The following is a 10,385-nucleotide window of genomic DNA, read 5'->3' as shown; positions in this document are numbered from 1 at the left end:
GCTGACAGCTGTCACCCCTTGCAGGGGTTGTGGGGCCAGGCCTGTGTTCTTTAAGGTTTATCACCAAAACTGGGTGCCACAAGCCATGCAGGGTGCGTTGTGTGTCATCTGCCAGAGGTCTGCAAGAGCAGGTGCGGCCACGTTTGGGAGCCTGCAGCTGTAGGGGTGCCTGTGGCATCCCTGTGACCTTGTGTCTGCCTTTTCTGTGAGCTCTGATGGGTGCCCTATCTCTGGGGTGTGCCCTGTGTCTGGAGGGGTGACCTTGTGATTGTGCCGTGTGACTTGGGTGTTTGTGGTGAGCCACCGCCTTTGGCTATGATGTTGTGTGTGTGAGTAGCCGCAAGGTGGTTTTTGCCTGTTGTGCCTCTTGGGGTCACCCACTTGGCTGCATTGCCCCGTTCTGCAGTGTCCCTGGCGGGATGAGGTGGGGGATACCCCCTGAAGGGGAGGGGCTCTGGGCTGGGAGCCCAGGATGTCCTTGAGGCCCAGTGCCTGGTTACATGTCCTCCCGGCCACCCTGGCCCACCTGTCTTCAGTTTGATGACTTGGTGCAAGTCGAGCCCCCAGAATGTGAGGGGCAGGGGCAGCTGGGGTGGGGGAGGAGCCTTCCAGACTCTAAAAATAACCCACCCTGGGCAATAACACCAAAGATATTTGTGGGTCCCCATCTCTGCTCTGGCCCTCACCCCACCCTGGGGCCCTTCCTAGCATCCCACTTGCTCCCCACCCCTGGAGCTGGATGTGGGTGTCCTATCTGTGTCAGTGCCGCTGGAGGGACCCTCGTCCTCACTGGATTGGTGGCTAACAGTAATCAAAACAATAATAACAATGTCCTCCCTCAGGGCTGTGTGCACACACCAAGCCAGGGTCTGTACTCAGCCCCATTTGCCAACTGAAAGAATTAAGTCTCCAGCAACATCATAGTTCAAGGTTATGGCACTACTGGATTCCGACTTCCTGCTGCCTCTCGCCAAAACTCAAAGCTCAGAGAGGACATGCCACTTACTCAAGCCACACAGCATGGAGTCAGGCTTGACTGCGGGGTCTGCCTGGCCCTAAGCCCTGCTTTGTCTGCTTACTGGCCTCTGCTTATTGTGCGCTAACCCGAGCCTTTCTGCCCACCAGCCCCGATCGTCACCACCATGCCGTTTGGCAACACCCACAACAAGTTCAAGCTGAACTACAAGCCTGAGGAGGAGTACCCCGACCTCAGCAAGCACAACAACCACATGGCCAAGGTGCTGACCCCTGACCTCTACAAAAAGCTGAGGGACAAAGAGACACCATCTGGCTTCACCCTGGACGATGTCATCCAGACGGGTGTGGACAACCCAGGTACCCTTCCCGGGCGGGGCCAGACTCACTGCAGCATCCTTTTGACGTTCCAGACACCCATCCTCCAATCCTCCATCCTGGGCCTCTATTTTCTCATCTGTAAAATGGGCCCATCCTCATAGGGCTATTTAAGAGACCAATGAGTTAAGGGCTTAGGACAGCGGTCAGTAAATGTACACAATTATAATAGAAAACCCTGAAGGAGTCATTTTTTTGTTTTTTCTCTGAGAGCCTGTTTTCTCAGCTGAAAAATGGGCATTAACTCACAATATAGGGCTGGAGGGAAAACACAATTCAGCGTGCGTTCAGGACGTCAAATGATGAGTGGCACACAACAGAGACACAAAATATGATGGAGGGGTCAGGATTCCTGCAAAGGGGCTCTGGTGTGCAGAGCTTACATACTACGCTGTTCACCCATCACCTACAATGCTTCACAGGCGGAGAGACGTGGCCATCAGCTTGCAAAGATTCACAGCCTTGGAAACCATGTGGGCCAGTTCTGCTCTGTCCTCCAGGGTCAACTCCATGGCATGCAATGCTAGTTGTTATTGTTGTTGTTAGGTGCCATCGAGTCAGTAGTGGGATATTTTCTCGATTCTTCCACAAAGAGACAGGAAGTGGTCCCTGAACAGGAATCTTCTAAGTCTCTGGCTCCAGGGTATGCAATGGCCACTAAATGAAAGATTGGCTGTTCAAAGATAAGGCAGTCTGCACCCAGGAAGCTTTACAGCCTTGGAAATGCTGAGGGGTGATCCTGTTCTACCCTAGGAGTCAGACTTGATGACGGTGGGTTTGAGGTTTCTTTTAAGCACATCATCCTGACCCTTGTGGGGGCTTGCAGGCTGAGTCTGCAGATAGTTTTTTTGCAGAAGACTTTCCGATCCGGTGTTCACCTCTAGGTGGCGCAGTCAATGTTTGACTGACACCTGAAAGGTTGGAGGTTTGAGTCCACCCAGGGGTGCCTTGGGAGAAAGGCCTGGCAAATTACCTCCCAAAAAGCAGCCATTGAAAATCCTGTAGAGCTCAGTTGCCACTCGGACGCACATGGGGCCGAGTCTCTGTGAGTCAGAGTTGCCTCAAAGCCACTATTTTTTTATAAGACTGGCCTCCTGAAATTCCCCTTTGTCCTTTGCCCCTGCCCCCTGTGTCCGCTCCAAGCCCAGATGTCACCTTGATGGCTCCCAGCACCCCCTCTCCATCCCTACAAATCCTTCCTCACCCAGAGAAATTGAATGAACACTGTTCCTGCCCCAACACACATACATATACACACACCCCCTTATTGACTCCCCGCTGGCCTCCCCTAAAACACTCAGCACAGTTATAATGTAGATCTCCCAAGGAAGTAATTTACCTCCTTTGAGCCTCAGTTTCCACATCTGGACATTGTCGGGCTGTTGTAAAGATATGTGACTCTGGAGGCAGCCAGGGCTCCAGGCAGCTGTCTGAGCCTTCTTTCCTGGGGACAAGTCCCTTTGACCTCACTCCCACCCTCCAGGTCACCCTTTCATCATGACTGTGGGCTGTGTGGCCGGAGATGAGGAGTCCTACACTGTTTTCAAGGACCTCTTCGACCCCATCATCCAGGACCGACACGGAGGCTACAAACCCACCGACAAGCACAAGACTGACCTCAACCACGAGAACCTCAAGGTCAGCTCTGCCCAGGGGTGGGGAGAGATGAGAGGGAGGAAGACCGAGATGGGGAGGGACAGAGAAGAGAGGAGACACACAGAGAGAGACAGATGGGGAGAGAGAGCCAGAGAAGAGCAGAGATGGACAGAGATAGGAGTGAGATCCAGGGAGAGACAGAGATGGACAGAGAGACACCAGAGAGGCATGGAAATCAATGGAGACAGAGATGCCCAGAAACGCTCAGATACTGACAGAGATGGGGGAGAGACACTGAGTGTGACAGTGACATGGAGAGATATCTAGGGAGGTGCAGAGATGAACAGAGGTGGGGGAGACAGCAGAGTGACTGGGGAGATGCAGAGATAAATGGACATGGAGAGAGACAGAGAGATGCAGCAGTGGACAAAAAGTGGGGAGAGGGGTGAGGAGAGATAGTAAGAGACACAAAGACACGGGGAGACAGAGAGAGAGGTAGGAGAAGACAGAGAGGAAGCAGGGTGTCTCCCCAAACAGGACCGAGACAACGGGAGAGCGAAACAGGAGAGGTGAGGAAAGAAAGAACTCCCAAGGTGGCACAATGTTTAGTTATTAACCAAAAGGGTGGAGGTTCAAGTCCATCTAGAGGTGCTTTAAAAAATAGGGGAGCTCTGGTGGCCTAGTGGCAAAAAGCTGCACTGCAATCCCAGAGGTGTGAGGTTTGAATCCACCAGATGCTCTGCTGGAGAAGGAGGGGCAGTGTCCTCCTGTACCAGTCAGATCCGATTTGATGGTACAAACAAAAAAATAAAGTAAAATAAACTGTTTTTAAAAAAATCATCTACTGAAAGACCTCTGGAGCGCACGCGGTTAAACTTTGTCACACATGGGGCCACCATCAGTCTAGGTCAACTTGACAGCAATTGTTTTTGTTTTTTCGTAGAGGGGCAAACCCCCCAGAGATCAGTGAGCTGGGGAGAGACATGAAGATGAAGGAAGGAGAGATGGGTCATGGGAGAGCAGGATGAAGGGGGTGGGGAGGGTGTGGTCAAGTGGAAAGAGGGGGCAAGAGAAGAAAAAAGCCAGAGAGAAGGGGTAGGGGAGTGGACTGAGGGAGACAGAGAAGGGGAGTACCGGGGAGGCCCTGACACCCACATTGTCTGCAGGGCGGAGATGATCTGGACCCCAACTATGTGCTCAGCAGCCGTGTCCGCACAGGACGCAGCATCAAGGGGTACACTCTGCCCCCCCACTGCTCCCGTGGGGAGCGCAGGGCCGTGGAGAAACTCTCTGTGGAAGGTAAGGGGTCGTCAAGCTCCTCTGTGGTCCCCAATTTCCAAAACATGGGAGGAACTTGGTCAACCATGGTGAAGAGATGGTTGATGTGTGACTTCCGTTGGTATCGTCTGTGTTGGAGAGGTCAGGGGGGCAGGGGCACGTCAGGGTTTAAAGGGGCTTGAAATGATCAGCAAAAACACTCAACTCTTCTAGAGATCTGACACCCATCATCCATCCGTTATCTAACCTTCATCTTTCCATCCATCGTCCGCCTGTCCATCTATCCATCCAGAAATCATCTGTCCTTCAGTCCATGCATGCATGCATCCATGTCCAGCCAGCCAGCAAACACCCGTGGTTCTTGTAGCCCTGCTGTGTTGGGAGCTGGAGTTACCATGATGAGGATGGTGGCCTTGCTCACTGCTCCCACAGAGCTCCCAGGCTGGTGGAGGGACGAGGGACACTCAGAAATTAATAAACAGGATCATTGCAAAATAACAGAGGCCAGAAACCCGGGGTATGGGAGAGCATGCCTGGGGAGCAGGGGAGACTCCCTTCGGAAAGGAGGAACTTGCTCAGAGCGGACCCTCCAGCAAGTTCTCAGAGACTTGGCAGTTCTGGGACCTGGGCAGGAGGAAGGAGAGCATTGGATTCGCTGTTTATGCAGGCGGCAGCGTGGGGGTACCCAGGTTTCTGCACCCCAGTGGAGGCAGGCTACTGACCACCCCTCTGTCTGGCCCCTCAGCTCTCAACAGCCTGACGGGCGAGTTCAAGGGCAAATACTACCCGCTGAAGAGCATGACCGAGCAAGAGCAGCAGCAGCTCATCGATGACCACTTCCTGTTCGACAAGCCCGTGTCCCCCCTGCTGCTGGCCTCAGGCATGGCCCGTGACTGGCCCGACGCCCGTGGCATCTGGTGAGACCCACATCCTGACCCATGGCCTCCCTTACCCCTCAGCCTCTGCCAACGCTGCTCCCCCTCCCCATCCTTCTTACCCACCTCTCCACAGTCTAACTGAAAAAAAACAAAACACAAACAACCCCAAACCTATATTCAACGAGTCCACTCCGGCTCACAGAGATCCCTCAGGACAGAGCTCTGAATTGCTTCATGGTATTTATGAGCACAAAAAGCTTTACAGGAGCAGACAGCCTCGTCTCTCTCCAGTGCTGGGTGGGATCTTTTGAGCTGCAACCAAGAAGTTAACTGTGGAATCTGCTGTCAAGGACCTCTCCAAAGGACTGAAGAGTAATGATACTAATTTAAAGAAAAAAAAGTGTAACGGATCCAAGTCACGGTCCTATGGATTACTTCCAATGCCTCTGAAATTGGACAATGAATAAGGAAGATAGAAGAATCGATGCCTTTGAGTTGCACTGGAGACAAGGACTGAAAAGCCCGCGGACTGCCAAAAGAGCAAACAAATATATCTTGGTGGAAATGCAACCAGCATGCTTCTTAAAGGCAGAGATGGCTGTCTCAAATATTTTGAGCATGTTGTTAGGAAGGGCCAGTCTTTGGGAAAAGACATCGTGCCAGGAAAGGTGGGTGTTCAGAGAATGAGTGAGAGGAAGACCCTCAACAGGATGGGTTGACATCACTGACTGTAACATCCTACTCGAGGATATCAGAGGGGGTGAGTATAGACAGTGTAAGACGGGGCAGCGTACAGATACGAAAAGCTACCGCCTAAAGCTTTACAGTCTTGAAAATCTTCAGGGGTCAGCTCTGCTCTGTCAAGCAGGGTCACTCTGAGTTGAAATTGACAGTGACCCTGAGATTTCTATTATCTCATTATTAACAATTGTCCTGGTGATAGACTTCCAATGAGTCCTCTACTCTGATTCCAGGAGTCAAAGACTTAAATGCTTAAAGAATCCAGATTCCAAAGGATTAGGGGGCGCTCAAAGATATATGTAGATAATTCTAAGATTCTATATTCTGAGACCACACTACCATTGGCTTCTGTAATTTCCACCCTTTCTGACATTTGCACATCTTTTTTTTTAAATTTAATTTTTATTATTTGTGTGTGTGTACCATCAAATCAGATTTGACTGGTACAGGAGGAGATTGTTCCTCCTTCTCCAGCAAAGCATCTGGTGGATTTGAACCACTAACCTCTCAGATTGCAGTGCAGCTTCTTGCCACTAGGCCACCAGAGCTCACTACATTTGCACATCTTAAAAGTGAGACTGGCTCAGGACAAGGCAGGGTTGAGAGCTGCTGTATATATAGGGTCACAGGCAACTCGATGGCACATAACAACAAACAACGACTATACTCAGGGCTTAGAGAGTCAGTTTTCAAGATGCAGTCTAAGGAGGGCCTTGGTGCTCAGTGATGATGGAATTCTCACCCATCTTCCAGGATGGAGAATCTGAGGGTGCAGTTAGCTGCCTGCTGGGCTGTTAACTGAAAGGTTGGCAGATCTGATGTGAGGGGGAAAGATGAGGCGGTTTCCTCCCTTAAAGACCTACAGCCTGGGAAATCTGACGGAGGGTGGCCATAGGAGGACAGCCATGGGCTTCATTGTGGTTTCTGGGACACTGAGGTTCTATTTACAGCCGAACACACCTCATCCGCAGTTGTCTGGTTCGCATGTTGCTATGTTGCTAGGAGCCTTGACCCAAAGGCAGGCAGTTTGAAGTCATCAGAAGCTTCATGGGAAAAAGATGGGCAGTCTCTTCCCCGTGCTATTAAAGCCTCACCCACTGGAGGGTCAGCTGTGAGTCAGTTCTGTCTTGAACCTGATATGGGGGTCCTGGTGGTGTAGTTGACAGAGTATTGTGCTATGAACTCAAAGGTGGTACCTCTCTGTCGGTTTACATCCATCGATTGTTCTGAGAAGAAGCTGAACAATGCAATTTTACAGCAAACTCACTGGAGGCTCAGCTCTGAGCTGCTTCCAACTCAATGGCAATGCATTGAGCTGATGTGGCTACACAGATTTCCTCGAAGTTTTCCAGACTAAGACCAGGAAGAAAGGCCTGGCAGTCTGCTTATCAAAATAATCTGCTCCAAACCAGATCCTGGGGATGGAGTTGGGCCAAGCAGTGTTTCTTTCAGTTGTCTATGGGGTCTCCACGAAACTGGACCACGTTATGACAACTAACAATTACAATGCGACAGGAATACTCCCCCAACCTCATCCAAGATAGAGGATTTCTAAGATTTATGATAACTAAATTCTTTTCTAGAATTTAATGTTGTTCAAATGCCCTTCACTTTTGGATTCAAAGTTTCATAGATCCCATAACTTCAGCATTTATGGCTTAGTGCTGCTTCTGAGATTTTGTGGAAACAGGTGTCACCCCCTTCTACCTCTTAGGCCCACTTTTCCCTCCTCCTCCTCGTGTTTGGGGAGAGGGTGAGAAATGGGGATCCCCAGCGGACTGATTCCGTCCTTGCCTGTCTCTTCTCCAGGCATAATGACAACAAGAGCTTCCTGGTGTGGGTGAACGAGGAGGACCACCTCCGCGTCATCTCCATGGAGAAGGGGGGGAACATGAAGGAGGTTTTCCGCCGCTTCTGTGTGGGGCTGCAGAAGGTGGGTGTTTTCCCCTCGCTGTTGACTCCACTCTGAACCCCACAGAGTGACAGCTAACCTTCACTTAACGCCAACCTCCCACTTCTGGTCCTTGGATCCACTAACTCCAAATTCCTGGTCATTTGGGGCCTCTATTCTCTGATCTGACCCTCAGGCTGCTGGCCTCCTTCCCTCTCCTTCCAGGAATGTTGGTTTCTGATCTCCAAGAGCTCAGTCCCCGTGTCCAAAGGGCTCACATCCTAGAAAACGAACTTATCCTCTGGGAACTGTTGTTGACCTCGAGCATCACATCTCAGGGACATTTTGTCATTCCCCACCCCTCAGAACTTAGTCCCCACCCACATTCTCACTCTGCTACTGACTCTCGACCTCACCCACATTCTCAAGCCCCACCCCTCAGAACTTAGTCTCCACCCACACCATCAAGCCCCACCCCTCAAAACCTCCCCTCCTCCCACATCCTCAAGCTCCACCTCTCAGAACTTCGACTCCACCCACATTCTCATCGTGAACCTCAAAATTTTTCCCTCACCCACATTTTCATCCGACTTCTCAGAACCTCACCTCTACCCACATTCTCAAGCCCAGCCCCTCAGAACCTCGCCTCACCCACATCCTAAAGCCCCGCCCCTCCGAACCTCACCCCACCTACATCCTTAAGCCCCACCCCTCAGAACTTAGTCGCCACCCACAGCCTCAAGCCCCGCCCCTCAACACCGCCCCACCCACATCATATAGCCCCGCCCCTCAAACATAGTATCCACTCACATACTCAAGCCCCGCCCCTCAGAACCTCCCACATTGTTAGTGGCCCTCTCCCCCCATCCCCTGCCCCTCAGAGCCTCACTTCCACCTTTTCTCTCATTCCCCAGCACACCCTTCAGAGCACACCTCACACCTTCCTCTCATTCTCATTTTCTATCTTCAAGGCTCACCTCCCTCGCGCCCTCTCCACAAACCGAATCCTCTTCACCCTCTCCTAATCTCGTCCCTCCCCTCATCTTTCTTTGTTCTCCAGTCATTCTGGAATCTGCTTCCTCTCACGTTCTCCTGTCCTGTTTCTGGGGCACCTTCTAATGCTAACCCCCTGCCCTTCTTCTCTACCCTCTCAGATTGAGGAGATCTTCAAGAAAGCTGGGCACCCCTTCATGTGGAACGAGCATCTGGGCTACGTGCTCACCTGCCCCTCCAACCTGGGCACCGGCCTCCGTGGGGGCGTGCATGTGAAGCTCGCGCACCTGAGCAAGCACCCCAAATTCGAGGAGATCCTCACCCGTCTGCGCCTGCAGAAGCGGGGCACAGGTGAGTGGCCCCGCACCCTCACACACACACTGTGACGTCTGGGGCTGACTCTGTGGTCAAAGGCTAGTACCGCTAGTTCTGGGGCACAGTTAAAATCTGAGGTCAGATAAAGGTTCAGTGGCTTTTGATGTAAAATGGGCCACAAGTACACGTTTTCATGATTATGTAACACGCTTTATATAAGTCTGGGAGCCTTGGTGCCTTAGTGAGTGCGCTGCCAACCCAAAACCAGGTGGTTCATCGTCACCAGTGGAAGAAAGACGAGAAGTATTCTCCCGTACGATTTACAGCTTCTAAAAACCCACTGGAGTGTCAGCTGAGTTAATTTTGATTCCAAAACAATGTTTTGTTTTGTTTTTTAATGCACGTCGTAGGGTCTCAGTTTTCTCATTTGTAAAGGTGGGGATGATCAGGCAGCCCAACTGCAGAACCGACCTCATTAATTATGCTGTATTTCATGCTGGGTGGTTGAGGGTTGTGCTGCCTAAACCCGAAGACGCGGGCCCTGACATTCCCCAAGTCTGCATAGGTGCAAAGCATTAGGTGCACAGTACAGGAGGCTGCTGCTTCTGCACCTTCTATCCCTCTCATGCCCTTGTCGCTGCTTCTGCAGGTGGTGTGGACACTGCCGCCGTGGGCGCAGTGTTCGACGTGTCCAACGCAGATCGGCTGGGCTCCTCCGAAGTAGAACAGGTGCAGCTCGTGGTCGATGGTGTGAAGCTCATGGTGGAGATGGAGAAGAAGCTGGAGAAGGGCGGATCCATTGACGACATGATCCCCGCCCAGAAGTAGGCGCCCAGCGCGCTCGCCGCCGACTGCGGGAGCCTCAGCCAATGGGAGGACTCAGCCCTCGGAGCCCCGCCCCTCAGCCATTGCCCCGCCTCTTCTGCAAGGAGCCCCGCCCACAATCGTTCTGCCAACGGTGCCTCAGAGTTCTAGCCTATGGACTCAATCATATGGGCTCCGGCCAATGAAAACCTCCCTTTTCCCCCAGAGCTCCGCCCACCACTGGCTCTGATTAATGAGGAGCTCCCTAGTACTGCTTCTGGAGCTTGGGCATTTCCTTCTGCCCAGTGTAATAAAAGCAATGGTGGCCTTAGAAAGTTGTATGTGAAAGCTGTGGCAGGGTGGGATGGGGTGGGCTTTTGCAGCTGGCTGCTCTGCATGACTTCACCTTCGTTAGTCATGTTCTCTACAATGAAGCAACTCTAAGCCCCAAATGATAAGATTCCGTGGAGAAGTGTGATCATTTGTCCAATATCACAAGCTAAGCTTGGGCTTTTTCCAGCCTCTACTCTCAGATC

At 51.9% G+C, this 10,385-nt stretch overlaps 1 protein-coding gene across 1 annotated transcript; it reads left to right on the top strand.

Moving 5' to 3' along the window:
* Window positions 1–1,142: 1,142 nt before the first annotated feature.
* On the top strand, window positions 1,143–9,873 carry CKM (creatine kinase, muscle). Its single transcript, XM_006901228.1, has 7 exons — window positions 1,143–1,335; window positions 2,837–2,991; window positions 4,116–4,248; window positions 4,973–5,144; window positions 7,656–7,779; window positions 8,892–9,081; window positions 9,695–9,873. Exons 1-7 carry the CDS (start codon window positions 1,143–1,145, stop codon window positions 9,871–9,873), a joined length of 1,146 nt encoding a protein of 381 aa, XP_006901290.1.
* The last annotated feature ends 512 nt before the right edge of the window (window positions 9,874–10,385 follow it).

Source organism: Elephantulus edwardii, unplaced genomic scaffold, assembly GCF_000299155.1.
Source record: "Elephantulus edwardii isolate Elephantulus edwardi_28Jun2011 unplaced genomic scaffold, EleEdw1.0 scaffold00315, whole genome shotgun sequence".
Taxonomy (NCBI): domain Eukaryota; kingdom Metazoa; phylum Chordata; class Mammalia; order Macroscelidea; family Macroscelididae; genus Elephantulus; species Elephantulus edwardii.
Note: the sequence above shows the minus strand (reverse complement) of the source record. Positions and strands in the feature narration are given on the sequence as shown.